Source organism: Chamaea fasciata, unplaced genomic scaffold (assembly GCF_029207755.1).
Source record: "Chamaea fasciata isolate MVZ Bird 193981 ecotype frontalis unplaced genomic scaffold, bChaFas1.0.hap1 SCAF_4, whole genome shotgun sequence".
Lineage (NCBI taxonomy): Eukaryota > Metazoa > Chordata > Aves > Passeriformes > Sylviidae > Chamaea > Chamaea fasciata.
This window is the reverse complement of record NW_027094089.1, coordinates 41,426,335-41,446,904: the sequence shown is the minus strand read 5'-3', so window position 1 is coordinate 41,446,904 and position 20,570 is coordinate 41,426,335. Positions and strand designations below refer to the sequence as shown.

Sequence of the window (20,570 nt, the reverse complement as noted above, 5' to 3'; positions counted from 1 at the left end):
CTCAAATCCTAACTGCCCAATATAATTTTATGTCTTAAAAATGGCACGAAATAATAGCATAAGCCTGCAGTCATTTGCTACAACACTGTTATGTATAGATATGCACACAGAGAAATGCTTATAAATGCTTTTAAATTTTTCATGTTTGAAACAGTTGCAAGCTCCTCCATTCAAGTTGGAGTTTTGGCTTTTTAAAATAAATTATTAAAACATCATTCTAAAATTATGTGCCCATAAAGAAGTTTCACATTTTGAAAGCTTGACCAGAGGAACATTTTTTTCTACTTTTTCCACTGTTCTGTTAGCAACACTTAAATATTTGCTTCCATATAAATATGGGCATGCCATAATAACTGAGGGAAATAAAATAGCTTTAAAATTTTAACACTAAGCCAAAATACTTGCTACTGACTGTGTTGAAAAAGCTTCTAATGCAAAATGAATGTGGCACCTGTATAGGTTAGACAGCTAAAAAAGCTCTGACAGTAAGCAAAAATGAAGAAAAGTGAGTATGTAAAATTTCTGGGTTTTAATACCTCAAGTCACTTTAAGCTCTTCGGTTTGGAAAAACATTAAAAAGTAACGAGAAATGACCAAAACATTTCTCCAAAGGAAAGAGGCCAAACAAACTTTACACAGTTGTGCATCACAAGAAACAGATGATAGGTGATAAACAAGTTACCAAAATAAATTGGACCCATACCAAGAAACTAGGGAGTAAAGTGAACCACTAAATCCCACATCCCTGTGGCACATGGTCTGTTCACCCACTAGATGCATTTCTCTCCCTTACAGTTCCTCCTTCAGAAATAAGTCAGGGAAAATGTCTTCTAATCATCCTTCCCCTGCACTCTTCATCATCTCTTTACACTTCACTGCTGCCTGCCTTTAGGGGCTTTCAATTTGCCCAGGAATTAGTTCTTCTGGGTTTGTGCTGTAATTTATTACCAGTCTTCACAAAAAAAAAAAAAAAAAAAAAAAAAAAAAAAAAAAAAAAAAAGCTGTGAGGAAGATTACATCATCCTGCTGTGAGATGCTCTTCACTCAGAGTGGGAAGGACTCTGTTCTCCCAGTCCCCATCCTGCTGTCCATCCAGTCGAGACTTGTGGGAAGAGAGGTTGCCAGTGAAGACAGAAGAAAAGTTTTTGAGTACCTCAGCCTTCTCCTCATGAAGAACTGATGGACAGTTCATAGTTTTTCCAATCAATATAGATGAAGTAGAGTGATCTGAGTTTGTCTTATCAGACAATTTTCTGTTAAACAGAAAGCTAATACCATAGGTTTCTGCTTTTATTATAATACTCCTAGATAATATAATAATTGTACTAGAATCTTATGGCATTATGATAAAGCTCCTTGTTCTATATTTCCAACATTTAAAGCTTCCACTCATAGATCAAATTTTTCTTCAAAATACACCACAAAGCAGAGGTGCTGAAAGATCATGAAATATTAATTTAAACATGATTTAAAAGATTCATTGTGGGACTTAGGGACAAATAATTAATGTCTTGCATGCACAGTTAATGAGTGATAGCAAAATAAAATTGTTAAAAAAATACTAGTATATACAAGTGCTATTCTAATAGTTTTCCTGCCTTGATCTGTGAATTCAGACAAGATCAACAGTGACGTTTGTTACACTGGCAGTCCTCTTTCTAGAAATGAATGAGTCAATTTATTTACAATCTTATTTCTTACCCCCCTAGCCTTAAAAGAAACGACTGAACACCATGTTCTCTTACTGCTGGAGCTGAGTATCAAAAAAAAGAGAAATGGATGAAAATAAGCTATGTATGTAAAAAGAGCATTAGTACTAGAAAATTTAAATGTTGAGCCTTAGGTTTACTGTTCTGCTGCAACACTTTCCTTGTTTAATTCTTCTTCAGCCTAAGTAATACAATTCAGGCTTTAAGCGCAGTTTCCTACTTAGAGACTCAAGTGGGAGTGTGATCAGAATTGACCTCAGATTATACCACTTTATAAACTACTTGGAACAAAGTCCTCCAGTGTCTGTACTTTTGTACTAAACACTGGCATAATTGGCCTACTTACCACTGTGACAAGATCAAACCTATATGACAATAAACCAAAACAGATGCATTTTAAGACCTCTAACAAGATAAAGGTAGTGTTGGCTGCTGGCTTTCAAATGTAGACATCTCCTTTTTTTAAAATGATTTTCTTGTCTCTTCTGTTCACAAAGACATGATATCATTTTCACGCAAATAAATAAATTTACTCAACAAATTGTAACAGAAGATTTTGCTAATTAGAACAATGTGTTGTACTATCATAAAATGAGGACTATTTCAGTATTTACAGCTCTTTTGCAAGTTTTGGCAAACCCAAATTTAAATTGTTTTTCAAACAGCACAGCTGGTCTCCAAGCAGTGTCTAACAAGAAGTCTGCAAGTTAGATGTGATCTTAAAATACTACTCTTGTACTTAAAAATCAGGTCATGACAGGGAAAAAAATCACCAATCTCTAAAGTATTCAGGATCATATTCAGTTGTATATACAGACTTCAAATATATAAATTACAAATTATGTATTCTCATAGCTATATTTCCTCTTTTCTTCAATAGGTGTGATTACTGGAAGTGTTGAAGACATCTATCACAGAGTGATATACTTTATCAGTAACATATTATGACAGAGCTTACAAAATTATTTTAAATACATTAATAACAAATCTGAATTTATTATGAAAAAAGTACTTTGGGTTATGAAAAGAAATGCAGCACAGAGATCTGACCTATTGGCTTACCTAGGCTTTCCTGTAGATACTCATAAGCATTGTTATGAATCAGTCACTAGGTCAATACAGGTATGTATGTATGACATTCTAGTAAGTTGTTGGAGAAATCTTATAATTTCTTTTTGTAAACCTTGAACTCTTTTTGTCAAAACTCATGGAAGCCCTGAATCTTTATCAGATGAGTCTTTTTTTCAGCCTATTCAGTAATTATATGTTTTCCAAAATTCCACTGAATTTATTGTTTTGTATATTGTTACTTTCATTTTTTTGTATGTCAGTTTTTCACTAACTAGTATTTCAATTGTCAGAGTTCCTGAGAAGGTGAAAACATGAGCATTACTAATATATTTAAAAATGTTAAAACATGTTGTGTTTTATATCACAAAGAAATTTTTCTCTCTCTTTTCTTTCTTTGTTTTTTTTTTCTGACTGGTTGTTGATTGGGTTTTGTGGGTTTTAAGGAACACAAGATGGATGACTAAAAAAAGAAAAGAAAAATAAGAATACACAACTTCCATGTCACACTTGCTAGGACAAAATTAAAAATATCCTTCCATAAATAAAAGAAGTCCTTAGCAGAAAAAAACCTGACTACTATCTTATTAATGCAAATGAGAGGGACATTTTTCTTGTAAAAAATCTATTTGCGTTCCATTCATATCTGCAAGGATTAAGCTTTAGAAAATAAACATCCACCAGAAGCTCTTTTTTATGTATTTCTCACTTTAGCGGCATTATGACAACTTGGTGCAGAAATATATTATAAATGTCTCATTAATAGGATTCTAGATTTCCTTAATTCTTATGAAGAGGTCTATTTTACTACAATGATTCATTAAATCACAACACAATTCAAAATCTTATTTTGATTATATTTTGTCCTTAGTTACTTCGGTGAAGCCCAACAACATATTTGAAACATATCTAGCTGTGTGTAAACATGAAAATATTTCTCCTGCATTCTTTTCACACTTTGTAGAAACAAACCAGGTCAAGGAAAAACTCACATCTCTGTGACAAGGTTAATTCTTTTTACACTCTCCTCTTTCACAATCTGACTGACAGACTAATTTTGGGGATAAAATTTGTTCTGGGCAGCCTGGGCCACTCAACTAGTTCAGTGCTGCACTGCAAAAATGTTTGTAGTTGACTTATTATAGGGATGGCGCAGGAATGATCAGAAAAGGTGGGTTAGGATGTTTTTCCCAGAAACAGAGAAGGGTTAAATAAAATTACATCAGCATTGAATTTGAAGAGAGTTTGTTTACGGCTGCATCTACTGATTGATCCTGAGATCGATACCTGCATAGCTGACAAGGATTTTGGCTGCCAAAGGATTTGTCATTACAGTTTATCTAGAGTATGCTGTTCTGCTGTAGATACAGAAAGATGGTTTGTTCTGAAATTGTAGTTCTAGATGGTAGAGAAGCACTTCCGTATATATTCATAAAAGCCATCCAACACATTCCTTTCAAGTCACCATATAAGTAGAAGCAATTCATTAACACTCTGAACAATTTGTACTGAGTTGTGCCCGTCTATAAAAAAATAAAGTTTGACATTTTAATTTTTTCATTGCTTCTGGCATGCTTAATTGATTTTCTTCATCTCTTCTCTCTGTCAAGTAGAAAACTGCACCTGCTGGCTACATCAGAAAACTATATTTTTCATCTGTCTTTTAATGAAAGGTGTGTCAGTTCTTTTAATGGCTAACACTGAGCATTAAATTATTTTGCTTTCCTGCTTATGACTGCAGTATTTTCCTTAGACTTAGTGTGTCTCCTATTTAGAGAAATCCACAATTAATTCAAGGACTTCATGCTGTGGATTACTGATTACTTTTCCAAATAAGCTCTTCTCACTGTGAAGAATTCTAATGTTATTTCTAGTCTGATTTTATTACTTCAGACAAAAATACCTTTTTTTTTCCCCCAATATTAATGGATCCTCTGCTATCAGAAACATTATTTCCACTGAATTAATGAATAAGCTCCCTGTAAACATTTAATTCTTTAAATTAAAGCAAATAAGAAGTTTTTAACTTTAAGTATGAAATTACTTTACTTTTCCTTTTTCTGAATTGTAATTTGCAGTTTTCCTGACAATCAGTTACAAGGAAAAGATGCTTTCCAGTCACAGCTCATTAGATCTTGGCACTCTTAGTCACTGCTAGTGAGGGGGCTGACCCCGGCTGGATGAAAGCCCATGAAAGATGCTCTATACTACCCTCTCCTTAGCTGGACAGGGTAGAGAAAATATAACAAAAGGCTCATGAGTTGAGGAGACCTCTCACTAATTACCATCACAGGCAAAATAGACTGGATTTGGAGAAATTAATTTATTACCAATCAAATAAGAGTAGGAAAATAACAAAAACTAAATCTTGCATCACCTTCTTCCACTCCTCCCTTCTTCCTGGGTTCAGCGTCACCCCTGATTTCTCTACTTCTTCTCCAGGCTAAATAACCCAAAGTCCATCAGTCTTTCCTTCTAAAGGTGCTCCATCCCTCTGCTCAGTTTTGAGGCCCTTCTCTGAATCTGCTCCAACAGGTCCGTGTCTTTTTTGTTATGAGGACTCCAGAGGCAGACGCAGTACTCCAGTTGGGGTCCCACCAGAGCAAACTAGAAGAGGAGAATCACTTTCCTTAACCCACAGATCACACTTTTGACATGACCAGGATACAGTTGGCTTTCTGGGCTATCACCAGCTCATGTCCAAAATCTGATCCCCCAGCATCTGATGTGGTTGTACAATACAATGACACAAAGACTCTGACTTCAGAAGGCTCAAAATGACTCTTTCATTGTTGGGATGTGTTTCCTTTTTTATACTATTCTACACAGACCAATTCGATTGGTGAAGCAAAGACAAACTTCTTCAATCACATTGGTCAGACCAGAGGGACATCAAGAAGAAGTCCCTCCTAGGGAAAAAATGTAAACAATTTGCAGTTGCAAAAACATGTCTCATTTACAGAAAATTCGTTGGGAAAGGAATTTCAGAAAACCAAAACATCTCAGGCACGAACCAGGGCTACAAGCACCCATTACATCCTCAACAGGGCAGCTCTTGATCTGTTCATCCCCCAGTATGCATAGGTACTGGGGGCTGACATGACCCAGGTGCAGCACTTTGCACTTGGCTTTATTGAACCTCATGAGTTTCCCATGGACCCTCTTCCCAATACTTGTGCAGGTCCCTCTGGATTGCATCTTGTCCTTCAGGAGTGTCACCACACCCACTCAGCTTGGTGTTATCTGCAAACTTGCTGAGGGTGAACTCGACCCCTTCATCTATGTCATCAATGAAGATATTAAATAACACTGGTCCCAGTACAGACTCCTCAGAGCACCACTTGCCATTGAACTCAAGCTGTTGACCAGCTCCCTCTTATTTGGATGTGACCATCCAAATATTTTCTACTCCACTGAATAGTCTATCCATATCTCCCCAGTTCAGAAAGAAGGATGTTGGAGAGAACTCAGTCAAATGCCCTACAGGAGTTAGATAGATGTCTGTAGCCCTTCCCCTGCCCACTGACGTATTTATTCTCTGCATTGTAGAAGATCACAAGTTGGTCAGCCATGCTGACTGTCTCAAATCACCTCCCTGTCTTCCATATGCCTTAGCAGAGCTTCTAGGAGGATCTGTTCCATGATCCTTCCAGGCACAGAGGTGAGACTGACAGGTTGGTAGCTCCCAGGCTTCTCCTTTCTACCCTTTTTTAAAATGCAACAGAATTTTGGGGGTTTTATAGGTTAGTTTATACAACACCAAGCCTACTGGCAATGAATAGGGAAAAAGGATCTTAGCTCAAGACTTACCAGGATGTGTTGAGAGAGTTTAAACTAGATTTGAAGGGATATAGGGACATAGACAATTTTTTAACTCCAGTATACAATCATCACTGTATTTGTAAAAAAGGAAAACCAGAGTATTGTGTAGGCATTAGAGATTTATACAAAAAGAAAGACACTATCATAATATTCTGGTTTTCACGTGCTAATTTATCCAAGAAGGTGACCAACGCACACACAACTTTTACTTAGGAAAATCAGTGCTGAACTGAAAAGGAAATATACACTTCTATGAGAATTTCTGTCACTGACTGGCTTTTTTCTTGCCTCTTAGTATAATCATCATATTAATCTCACCACTCAAGATGTTCAAGGAATGATAAGAACCCTATGTAAAGACAAACAAGCTCTCATATTGATGTTGTCATCATCATGTAAGCACCACTGAGGAATACACAAACACATCTGTTGAAAGTTCTTTTTTTTTTCATAATTTGCCCATTATTTTCCCTTCTTATGTAATTTTTCCCATTATTGCTTACGAGATTGCATATGAAGTTAGTCAAAATATCAGACAAACATCTAGAGACAGCTGTGATAACAGAAAGCTCTTACAAAAACCTTTTTTTTTTAACGAATATAATTTACAGACAATGAGATAGATTGTGCTAAGTTCCTTTAAAAATCATAGTATACACATCCAGTATTTCAGGAATTAAAGAAAAAACCTCTTGTCATGAGGAGAAGATGGAGCAATTCCCAGACCTTCACTCTTTTTCTTTCCCACACAAGGCAGCAGAATGATTCTGGTTATACTCATTCCTCAAACTACTACTCTTGGCTGTATCAGGTGCAATTTATGTTCTACTTTTTACTCACCTGTCTATAAATTATAAACATTTTAATGTGACAAAAGACAGTCATAGTCCTGTAATAACAAACCCAGTGTCTCAAAGCATGAAAAGTTCTAGGCCACCTTCATCATATCTTCATTATGATTTTCATCCTATTTGTATAACCTGACAGGAGAACGCTTACCTCAAAAATAAGGAAACCCTTGCTTCAAAATTTCTAATATTTGGCATTACAAAAGACCGGGCAACTTAAGTACAGCCATGCTTCACCACTGAAACAATACAGCTTAGCTGATGAACACAGTGCATGTGTAATTTCTTAACAAAACTCTTAACAGAACTCTTTTGTTCTTAACAAAACCCACCATGTAGCAACGAGAACATTACCAGACTTGCTCCTTGGTTGACTCAAACACAGGCCTCTCTCCTGCAGCAGGATACAAGGCCAGGTCCATTCATCCCAGCAGCTCCAGTCTCAGCTAACAAGAGAGCTCTTTGACTTGACATGAGTTAGAGACATGTCAAATCATTTAAGATCAGAAATGAAAGTCAGCTTGCTTGTGCTCCCCAGAGCTATCCCAAGATGGATTACTACAAATCCTTTGCCAAAATTATGACTGATGGCGAAACTTGCTCTCTGGGACTATTTGCCACCATAAAATAGGCTATTGAGATAAAATCCCTTCTACTTCTTCCCAACTAAAAACCATCAGCACATAACTGCTACCAAAGATAAGCAGTTTGCATGCACTGCTCCACAGGATACTGAGCCAGTAACACCGCCTGCTGCTGCTGCCTCAGTTGTGGTCTATGCTAATACAGATATTTTAGGCTGCAGCATGTAAATATTGCATGAGATATATCACAAATACTCCTGTGATATATATATAAACAAAGTGCACTCTGTTTATATAACAGGTGCCATGTATTTTTTCAGATTGAGTGTTCTAGCAATGGTTCTTAGCAAGGTTTACCATATGCATTTCTACCACATGCCTTTGTGCACGTCTCACTTGCAAATGCACACTTCTCTGCAGCTGTGAGCATTATGCTTTCAATATTATTACTAGTTTGAGCAGTGGATAGGTATTTTGCTTCTAAACACATACACACAGCCCCTGAAAAAACATGGTTCACAGCATATATACAAATAGAGTGTGAGAAATGATGCCTCTGCAAAAATATGTGCCCATTACTCATGCCTACTTTAAGACTACATCATACAAGTGACACAGCAAACACAGTATGATTTTATATGCACATGTAAAATGTTTGTGGCACTACTGAAAGGAAAGCCATAATTAGAACATGGAAAAAAAGAGACCTGAGTAAACATCCATGCACAAATTTCTCTAGTAATTGAAGAATTCATACCACTCTTCACTTCAAAAACAATAAACAAGTTATCTGAAGAAAGCTAATAACAAGAGCTATAGCGTATACTTGACTTATTTCATATCATATTTTAAATAAAATATTGATTTAATAATAAAAACATCAATGAAGACTTGGAACTTTTTCTTGTTTTTAAGAAAAATGCACAATGTGATGAAAGGTGTGACAACTCCATATGACAAGAGAGAAGAAAGAACAGTGACTTTTACCAGGTGGTAGAAAGATCCATGATGTTTTTGAAGATTCTTACCTTATGTCCCTCAAAAGGATTTTTATTGGATTTTAGCCTCCTAGTTTTCCTTTCTTGCAATGTATTCATGTGTTAGCTTTTTTAATGAATGCCACTACAAATTAAGTAATTTTCATTTCTTATTCTAATTTTCCTGAGCTTGTCTCCCTCATTAAATTGACAGAAACCACCTTCTCCTATTTGTGTTTGAGAAGTCTAGATGGACAGTTGAGATTTTAAAACCTTAGGGAATCAAAGCTAGACTGCAGACTGAAATGATGGCAAACACTGAATTAAAGCTCTGAGTACTGTTACTGGACTTTAATTTTTTTTCAGGTATTAACATATTTGAAAAACACTAAATGTAATCTCAGAGAATATTACATTTATGTTACAAATGCTGACAACTTCTATCCAGTCCTGGGTAATTTATTGGGTTTTCCTCAGTAAGGTGTGAAGTATAGTGATTTTTAGGTGTTCAGAAATGCTTTGCAGACTTTATATTCCTAATATAAATGTAAAAAATGCTGTTGGCTGAATATACTATTAAGTTTGTTGTTACACCATTTCCATTAGCAGTTTCCAAACAGTGCTGCAAAATTTAAAGTTGTTTCCCACATTTTGCAAGTTCACCTTTTTTAACCTTAATTTTTTTTCTGACACATTAGTAATGTGAAATTATTACACTACCTTACAAAAGAACAGATGCCAGAGACATTCTCATTAAAACATAACTGATTCAATGTTTGTACTATGATTTAATAGAGATCCTGGAACATGTTGGGTTGTCAAACTTTGCAGAAAAACAATATTTTTCCACCACATTTTAAAACTTTCTGGCCAAAGATAGCACTGCGTTTGAAAAGCTGCATCTTTTCTTGACACAGCCATTATAATATGAAGATATTCATGAGGAATGGGGAAGACAAGAAAGCACTTCTGAGGAAGACAAAGAACGAGATGCAAGATGTTGGGTACTGGAACTGAACATTAACTGCTGAAACTCAGATGCTGCTTAAGCTTTTCAGAGGTGAGAATTGTAACAAAACTGAAATTTACATGTATATCAATGCACATCCACTGAGTACTGCATCCAGTTTGGAGGTGCTAACATGTTCACAGGACTCTGACAAGCCCAGAAGAGAAATCCGGTGCTCTGCTATCAGTAGTGAGTTCATACTGGAATAATTAAGCCAAGTGAGGTAATACATATGTGAGGTACACATGACCAAACCATAACCCCCTAAAATGACTTGTTATTTCCTTTAATATTTTATGTGCAATATTTTATTTGCATTATCTTGCTTCTCGTACACAGTAGCTCACTGAAGAATGAAAAAAAAAACATACTAAATTAGCTCATAGCAGGTGAATGATCTGTATAGTAGTGATAAAGTAAAGACATCAGGAATTTTCTTTTTAAAAGAAAAATCTGCAGCTAGGCAATGTGGTCCACACATCGTTCCAGTGATTTTAAAAGCAGTTTTCAACATATGAGTAAGGGAGGTGTTGTGGAGTCCCAGCACTTGAGCAGAATCCACCTGCCAAAAAACTAATGTGGGTAGCCAACACAGACGCAGAACGAGTTACTGCCTCCTGCTGTGCATGCCTGGACTTACTGCACTTTGCAACAGCTCTCGTGGGAGTACAGTCAAACAATACCAAATGTAAAGTGCATCATGAAAAACACATGGAGGCATAAGGGGAAAGCATGATTAAGAATTTAGGACCATTTCCTTTCTTTGCCTTTTATACAGGGAACACTTCATAAAGCTTTAGACCCTGGATGTGTATTTTTACAAAATAAAATCTTTGCTTACTACAAAGATTTACAAATAGTAGTCATCTGATGGGACTTTTGTTATATTTATTCTTATTTTTTTGGTGTAAATACTAGAATATGTATCCAGGGAAACATACGTATCTGTTTAATACCCATTACAAGATGTAAATAGAAATTAAAATTTAAAATTTGTTTTGTCTGTTTTTTTCTGTTTTGCCACAAAGTAACTTTAGTACCTTTTATATTTCAGCTGAAATAAGGATAGGGTTTTGGGTTTCTTTAATACAGCATTTGCTGTTGGCCATTGAGATTATTTTGGCACAAGTTTTGTAAATAACATACTTATTATCAGATTTTCTTCACTGACTGGAATTTTTTTTAAACTTAGAGTCCCTGCAATTCGCTTTGTGAGAATAAAGATATTCTCTCATAAAATAATTAAAAACACTGAGGGCTTTTTTCAACTACAAGAATATTAATTGGGTTCACCATAAAAATGTGATAACACGTAAAATATCTTGTTTTGCATGTCAATGCTCCATAATTGCACAGAGTTTTTAAACTTCAAAGCTCTTTACATGAATTAAGTGGGTGTCCCTGGAGGCCTTAAGCAACATTTTCTTTGCCTTCAAATAGAAGATTTGCACCAGACAAAAGCTTTGGGAAAAACACACGCCTGGGCTTTGTTTTTTCAGTCTACTGCCATTGCACAGTGAGATAAGATATCACTACCATTTTGCAGATGGAGAAAAAAGGGAAACTTAATGGCACCATCCCTGCTCATCTCAAAATGCTGTACTTTACATTGGTAGTGATGCACTGAGGAAGTGAGAAACAAAATTCAACTCAGTTTTCCAGAGCCACACCAACATACATTTCAATTATTTCTTTACTTCCCCACCAACGACCAAGCTGCTGAAAGTCCAGTGATTACCTCCTACTGCAACCACCCCACATACAGTGAGTTTGCTCAAGTGCTCATGAAGAGGAAAAAAGCACCTGCTAGAAGTCATCCAAGGTACATGTTACCTGGTACCCTGTTTTGCTTCATCAAAAGACATTTGAAAAGTCCTAAAACCCAGGAGAGAAATGGTTATTGCCTTATGTCAGATAGACTGAAATCTATCACATATCACTCACTACTCGGTATTTTCACACTGAACTTTCTTTTCATTGTCTTTTAAACCATGCTACAAATAAGAAACTCCTACAGATGTTTGCAACCTGTATGCCAAAGAATGAGGGATTTTTCAGCACCCTTTGCCATAGGAGTATTTTTGGTGAGTACAAATAAGATCAACAAGTATTCCTCTTTTTACTTACCATGTGATTTTTATGCCACTTCACTGGACATAGGGTGTAATACACTGGGTCTTTTTATTGCTCAAGTAGAAAGTGCTCATTACCTATTTATGTTTATATATAGGAAAAAACAAGGAGTTATTACAAGGGGCATACTTCACACTGTTGTAGTGGTTGATTTCCTCAAGATGGTCTTCTGGGGTTTTGGTGCAGTTTGTGGAGGCACAGTTGCAGGTCGTGGAGGAGGAAAGCTATTACTGGGACTTATCCCCAACGCTCCATTTTCCAGAAGAAATGGAGGCAATGGAGGTGGAGGAGGTGGCAGAGGAGGGCACTGGTGTGGCAGCTTTCCTGCAGCCCGGGCCGGCTCGCTGTGCAAGTGCACCTCCCTGTTTTTGATGTTATACTGAACGTCACAGTCGGGGCAGTAGCCGTGGTACTGCACCTTTTCACTGAACCGTACCCGCTCCCTCCCTCCCGCCTGAGGACACCGCTCCTTCTCGGCTCTGTGCCCCAGAGGCTGCATCACGACTTTCTCCAAGTTACTGCTGGGTATACAGCACATGTCTCCATTCGGGATGTGGCCGGGCCTGACGGGCGGGCCCCCGTTCCGCAGCAGGGTGCCATTAGTCTTGACCGGGTTGGCCAGCGGAGGCAGCCGGGGCAGCTCATCGCACTTGATGGGCGTCAGCCGAGGCGGAGGAGGCGGCGGGTTCGGCTTCCGCAGCACGGTGAGGATGGCAGAGGGGTGCGTAGGCGGCTTGATGAGGGGCACGCTGCCCAGCACCTTGACCTTCTCTAAGCTGGAGGCTGTTGTGCTGCTGGAGCTGCTGTTCAGTGTGTCTGTTTTGGAACTGTCCGTCATCTCATCCTCCAGCTGCAGGTCACACGTCAGTGTGTCAATCTGGTCAACCACCTGTGCAACAGCCAGAGTGAGAACAGTGAGAAGAGCATACTTCAGAGAAGGGACAGAAAAACAAAACCATTGTCCACTATCAGTTTGTCCTCCCCAGAACTGAAGCATCCAATTTTTTTGACCATTATTTTTTTTCTTGTAAAGCTAATAAAATAACCGTAATAAAACTGATGACAACAATAATGATAGGGATGGCTAGTTCGCTAGCTCATCACCTGAATACAAGAGAAATATAACTTGAAACAGTTAGAATGAAATTTCCTTTCTTTCCCTCCAGGGTTTACTTGGTAATATCATAGTGAGTGAAGTGTAATTCTTCAGTATTACCCTTTGCCTGCCAGTGCAGGACGAGACAAAATAATTCAGCTTTAGCTTCTGTGTGGCAGCTTCTGAACCCAAAAATTCGTTAGAGTATATTTTAGCTCTGACCTTTCAAACACTCTAGATTTAAACATGCATTCTCTGTGTAGAAGAGATAGTATACACCTAGAATCGTAAGTTTGAGACACAATTTTCTGACAATTTTTTAACATAGAAGAGACCCTGAGAAACAAATTCTCTCTTGCATTATCTCCTTTTATGAGTATTTTCCATAAGATCTGAAATCCTCCAAAACGATCCTGAAATAGCATTTGCTGAAAGAGAAAATTTTGCTTGGTTTCCACTTACAAGTACTTAAGAACTCATGCACTTTATTTGAAGTTTTCCTCTACCTCGCCAGAATTCTGTTTTTAGGTTCTAGGTTGTTAGATCTTTTCTAGTTTTCAAGACTCCTTTTCCAACTGATTTTTTTATAGGGCATGGAACCAACAGTGCATTTACTTACTAGAGAAGTTTTTCATATGACAGTAAAAAGTCTTTACTGAAAACTGCATTTAACTCAGTACCCAGGTAAACAACTGTAGTTACAAGCTATGCGTAACTACAACAGGTACCACAGGAAGTAGCACAAACACACATTTAAAAACTCCTCTCTGTCCTTCACAGCCTCACAGGATGTACAAAAAGTAATCAGTAGCTGAAATGTTGCTAACTAATTTTGGTGCATGAGTAAAAACCTGTGCCATTGCTTAGGGTCCTTGTGGGAGATCTGTGGTGTTCTGGAGGACGCAACCCAATTGAAACCAGATGTGGCCACTGTGCCACAGAAACTTTCATTTCTACTTCCTGCTTTCGATAATTTGGTGCTGATAGTACTGATTACAAACTAAGACTATTTTTAGGCATATGAGCCATATATTAACTGCAAAAAAGTGAAAGTCACTACTGAAGGCAGTGACCCGTAATTCAATCAAACCAGTCACCCACTTATGTGCCCAATAGTAAAAGGTAACTAAGAGCAAAACCACCATAAAATGAAAAAGCACTCTAGCTTTCATTGCTCATACAATAAGCTAAGTTGCATAACACAGAATTCATAAAATTCATATGCAGCAAAATTCAGTTTAGTGAGTTCCTTCGCCTAAAACCATGCAAACAGACATCATTCTGAGAGCTTTCAAGCATCTTTGAAAAAACTTTACAATACTTTTTATCTAAAAGACCAAATAAACAACTAATTTATTCAGTATTCAAAGCCCAGTATCGTGTTGCATTTAAATTTCTAATTTTTGTCAAAAAAAGAAAAAAAAAAGAAAAAAGAAAAATAAAAAACTCTTAAAAAGACATTAAATCCCTAAAATAGTAAGCATTTTAAAAAATATTCTAGAAGTTAAAATGTACAGTTGAACTCTAGTAACTGTCTGATCTCACACATCCTCTCCAGGGTACAGCATAAAAGAACACTTGAAAATTTCAGAACAAGGATAGACAAACACCATCTGTACCAACATTCATTGCAAGAATGACAGTTTACATATGAAAGAACTTTTATTATCACCTTCCATTACACAGCAAAATAAGGCAGAGAGAACTTCTCAGAAGGAAATAAAAACAAGGAAAAGAAAGTCAAGTTCTGGACAGTAAGCCTGAAATTTAAACATCCCTCTGCAAGCTAAGTATGGATTTTTGTAAATATTAGGGTCTGCCTATATATATCTAAACATCCTACTGCATCCTATTATCTTTTACTTAAAGTATAACAGTGATAGAATGGATTGATGCAACATAAACCAAACAATTTCTTGGCAAGCAAAGAAATAGAACAATTATGCATTGCAGAGCAAAAATTTTCTCAAGAGTAACAGGAAAGTCTGTTCTGAACTTCCCTTCAAGTTAATGACTAGAGAGTTTATCTCATGCCTTCTGGGCAAATGTGTAGTACACATCAAATTTTTTTTGTCACTTACGTTTGTAAAACATAAATCCAGCATGAAATGGCTCTGACACAAAAACACAGTTTATCTGTCCAGATTCATTCCCACCACGAGTTGTGATTCTGTGTACCGCTCTTTTCTTTCACTTTTTTGTCCCAGAAGGTAAAATTCAAATAAGATGAAAAAGCAACATGAGAACCCATGACTAACACAGTGAAATTGTTTCAGTTAAAAAGAAAAAAGTATTTTGAGAAAAAAAAAACAGCCCTTGTTTCACAATGCATCTTCTATGGAAGAAAGAGAGAGAATATTAATTAAAAAAAAAAATAAAAAAGAAAAAAGAAAAAGCTGCTGTAATTGTGCAGAAGTGCATCCATTTTTCCAGTTCTGAATAAAACAGGACTTGATTCACATGTAGAAATATTGGGGATACACAATTTTATACTCCAAGCTGCACCTTTGCTATTAACTAGATTTGAGCTCTGCAGATATGCCCACTTCTACCATGTCAGCAGTATCCTGAGGCTTCAAGCTCTGTAGAATCCAGTGTGACACTCCTGAATGCACCAGGACATCAGTTTATTCTTATCTGTTTTCTGGGTTGGTACTGGACAACAATATCAGGTGCCCAGAGCTGGATTTCTCTATCAAAATCAAAGATTACACCCTTTGCAAGATGCATTTGGACTCAGAAATTCTGCGATGAAACTGACAGAGCATGGAAAACTAATCAGTAAAATCAAGTTCAGGTAAAAAAAAAAAAAAAAAAAAACAAACAAAAAAAACCAAAACACAACTACTATTCAATCCCAATTAACAATAAAATAAATCCCCAAACCCCACTGAAGTTGCAAACAATTTGCAATGTAAAGATATTTTACAGTTAACTCGATCCTCAGTGTTACTAAATTTTACATGAAATTCCTCAAAAATATAGAGCTAGCATAAAGTATTGCTTTTCCACTGAGGCCAAACTGCAGTTCCTGTTTAAAGGAACTTCAGAATCTAGTCCAAGAAAAAGTCTTGATTTTCAAAAGCAGCCTATGCTGATGTAATATTTTCATTGTTTGAGCTGTACTTGTAAGTTTTGTCTAGTTTTTACCTCCTCTGTTGAAGGCCTTTCATGGGCAAATGTCCTAACTTGATTAGACCAATACTTAAAACTCCTGTGTGTTTCTCACAGAATGCCAGGATTTCATTCCAAGAATCTAACTTTGTAATCATAAGACTATAGCATGACACAGAAAGTAACATGTACTTGCACTTACTTGCATCCCTAAAATTCTCTGAAAAGTGCGTCTACAATTAGTCACAAACACTCTTTACTCTGTTTCTTTGTGTGAATATCTAATACACATCAAAAAATACATCTATGGAGAGTTTTGTTGTCTCTTTAAAATAAATGCTTCACCAGGTTTGTTTTTCCTCCTATTAAAAGGAAATATGTTCAGTGAATATATAATCCACTGTCTACCCTCTATCCACCACAGACAATTGCTGAGCTTTTTTTGCAACCCTTATATATAAAAGCAAATTGCTTTTCAGGAAGGAAATTAATACACAACAAAGATTCATTATTTTTCAAGTTCACAAAAGTAAAAAAGTTGTAATATTTTTTGAGATGTCCAGCCTTTTGCATTGTTTTTTATGTTTTTCAAAGATTCACATGGATTTACAATAGACTTTTTTTTAATTACTTGCACAGGCTAGTAGCTCTCCAAAAAACTGCATGAGCAGAATGGAACTTAGATAATATTACTTCTGAGATGGAATAGGTATAATTCATATATTACTCTTTCGTACTGCACCATAGCAGTGCACAGCTATGAGATTTAAAAGTTTGCTGGCAGTTTACTAGAAAATGAATAGTCATGGACAGATGCTGAATTTGATTTTAAATCAACCAAAATTAAATCATGTCATGAGACTAGTTCTTATTTTGAACTAAAGGAATTAGTGCTGGAATTAACAAAATCAGGTGGACAAAATAAATGGAATAAAATGTATTAATTTTTTTCCTTTGCCAAAAACTTGTGTAGTTTGACATAGACAAATATTGCACTTTATGTGCAAAAATTAACTACCTGACAAGCTACAAAAATAAATATGTAACTAAGAATAAAAGAATAATCAACTCTACCATGAAGAGGCTGCTCTTGCCTTTAAGCAAGGGACTGGGAAATATGCTATATCAGTAGCTCTAATATCTCATGATTACATCTCTAATACTACAAGAACTTGTTCACTTGCTGTAATTAGTACCAAAATCTTCTAGACAAGCTGCCATGCTATTTACATTGACATCACTTTAGTTCATTATTTCCTGTACAGTTATTAGACCTTTGTTGACAAAAATGTGTTTTCAATATATATGGGGAATATAAGATTAGCTCAGCTGGTCAGATCATGCTGCTGATAAGAGCAGGGTTGTGGGTTTGATCCTTGTATGGACCATCCACTTAAGAATTGGCTTTGATGATTCTTGTGGGTCCCCTCCAACTCATAATATTGTGATTAGTTCTGCGATATCTAAGGACATGAAAAAAGCTTCTTCTTTACCAAGCGTCTGTAAGTCCCAAATTACTCCAGAGTTAAAAAAAAAAAAAAAGAAACAGAGGTACCTGTTAACAGTGAGAGAATCAATATCCCCCTTTACAGTTTAAGCTGCATAACAGCAGAATAATAACCTTTTTTCAGGTGCTTTTATTTCAGCTTCAGTCAATCCATGGTCATATCTTTTGTATTTTCCTACAGGAAACTTCTCTACAGTGCCACCTGACCCCTTCCCCCAGTCCTCAGAGAATACAGCTTCCAGATCATGAAGAAACAGAAACAAAGTTAGGTTAGAAACAAGTTTATAAACTTGTGTAATCAAAAAAAATTGCCAAAAGAAAACAAAAGAAAAGCTGTAGCAGGAGAGACAAGCAGTCTACTTAGTACAATATTGTGAAAAATTAAAAAAAAAGCAGGTGCTCAGGCAAGAATACTAGAAAGGTCACATAGAAATATTTGTGTAGAACCTTATTCAATTCTCAAACAATTTCTAACTCAAGAACTTCCTAGCAGATTTTGTATTAAGCAGATCTTGACATACTTATCTACAGTGAACATGGCTATATCTGTTTTAACCTGCATCAGCTTTTGGCATCTTCAATATCCTCCAGTTACCCACCTTCATTACACGGATCTACAACCTACACCTCTTTCTGCTTGAGAAAAAATCCAGATAATTTTATAGACAAAGTGTTTAGTGAATTTGCATAATACTCAAGCTGTATCTGTTTTGTGAGAGCACAGCTACAGAAGCCCTCTCAGTCTTGCAATTGGGTTGTGGGTTGGGGTTTTTTTGTTTGTTTTTACAATGTATCCATCAGCATCTTCCTATATGAAGCTGTATGAATATGTAATGTCTGTTCTTGCTAAAATACTGTAACAAAGCAGTGGGGATTAATTCAGTATTTCAGTAAACACAAACTTCCAGGCATATTAGTTCAGCTTTCTCTTAGAATAGTATCTCAGCAGTTCAGTCACTCACCCTGCAGCAGCAGCAGCAAAGGGCAAGGCCAGTGTGAAGCCTGTCAGTGTTAGCGCATCTAAGAGATCAACCGCATCCTAAGCAAAGGAAGGTAACACATATGAAGTCGTTGCCACCATAAAGTTTTGGGTAAAGAATACATTAGTAACTTCAGCAAACTAGTATTATGCTTTAGAGTACACTAAGAGTTATAGAATGGCCTAGGTTGGGCAAGGTCTCAAAGATCATCTAATTCCAACACCCTGCCCATGAGCAGGAACAACTTCCACTACATCTGTCTGCTAAAAGCCCCATCCAACCTGGCATTGAACACTTCCAGGAAGTAGGCACCCTCAGGATCCCTGGGTAGCCTGTTCCAGTGCCTCACCACCCTCACAGTAAGGAATTTCTTCCTGAGATCTAATATAAACCTAGTCTTTTTCAGCTTGAAGCCATTCCTCTTTTACTGTCACTACATGCCTTTGCAAAAAGCCTCTCTCCATCTCTCTTCTGGTGCTGGAAAACTGCTATGGGGTCATTCCAGAGCCTTCTCTTCTCCAGACTGAACAATCCCCATTCTCTCAGCCTTTCCTCATAGGAGAGGCTCCCTCCATCCCTCTGATCATCTCAGTGGCCCTCCTCTGGATTTGCTCCAGCAGACTGATGTCCTTCCTGTACTGGGGACCCCAGAGCTGGATGCAGTACATTCCATCTTATCCTCTGTACATAAATGAAATTAAAAATGCCTGATTTTCAGTGACAGACATTACTCAACTTTTCTCTTACATTTTGAAGTAGACTGAACACCAAGTTAGGCTGGAAAGAAACACGTACATGAAAATTTAAGATTATCTTGGGCTCTTGAGAATCTAACAAAGCCACGAAGACTCAGCATCATGATTCTGAATTAGCAGTTCAGGCAACCAAACTGAGAGGCCCACATTCAAAATATTTTTTTTAAAAAAAGACTTTTTTTCCCCGTTCAAGAAATAAGAAGAAATAAAAAGAAATTACAGCAATCTGCTCCCTATGTTCCCCTTTAAGAATTTGACATAGCTGTGGAAATTCCCCTGTGAACCCTTTTGGATGAAGTCTCATAGGGATGCTGTTTGGAAGATCAGAGAGAGACATGAAGGCAGATATGTAGCATGTATTCATAGCATGATGAATAGTACCACTACAATTCTTGTCACACACAGAAGAATCCTGATAAAATTACAATAAACTAACAGAAACCCTGAGAAAATAAAGTAACAAACGAGAAAAGTCCTTCTGAGAAAAGCAAGTTCATATAACTTTTCTAACAAAAAAAACCCTCCAAAACTGTTCTAAAATATTCATCAGAAGAAGTCAGCAATTGTTTTTAATGGCATCAGAATTTCACACTTCCAGTGAAATACTGAAAATGAGTGATGTGAAATACTCACACCATCTTATATTTGGCAATATAGGAAAAGAAATAATTTCACTAAAAATAAAGGGGATTAAATCTGTTTTGTCACATCTAGATCATCACAGAATGATGACACTTGTCTTAATTCTGCCAAGTAATGGAATGATTTCACATGTAGCTTGTTACCCAGGCTGAAAGACAAACTGCAACTCAGGCTCAGCACTGTGTAAGCATAGCAAACAAGTCCATGGACTTGAAACAGCAAGTACAACGCATGTCTATATGGGCAGCAGTGTTAACTAGCTAACCCAGTTAACCCTGTGCTACCTGGAATCTGTTCATAAACAGATTGTGAAAGCAGCAAGTAGA

The 20,570-nt window shown here is 36.8% G+C and overlaps 1 protein-coding gene across 2 annotated transcripts in view; it reads right to left on the bottom strand.

The window, feature by feature from the left end:
* Positions 1 to 20,570, bottom strand: part of PRR16 (proline rich 16) — a 137,349-nt gene that overhangs the window by 30,223 nt on the left and 86,556 nt on the right. The window contains exon 2 of one of the 2 annotated variants that reach the window (XR_010720506.1): positions 12,145 to 13,039. Coding sequence is in view for 1 of the 2 variants with exons in the window: in XM_066181372.1 (XP_066037469.1) it covers positions 12,281 to 13,039 (759 nt within the window). In the remaining variant the exon portion in view is untranslated. The remainder of the gene's footprint in view (positions 1 to 12,144; positions 13,040 to 20,570) is intronic. The other variant, XM_066181372.1, reaches the window with a different exon arrangement.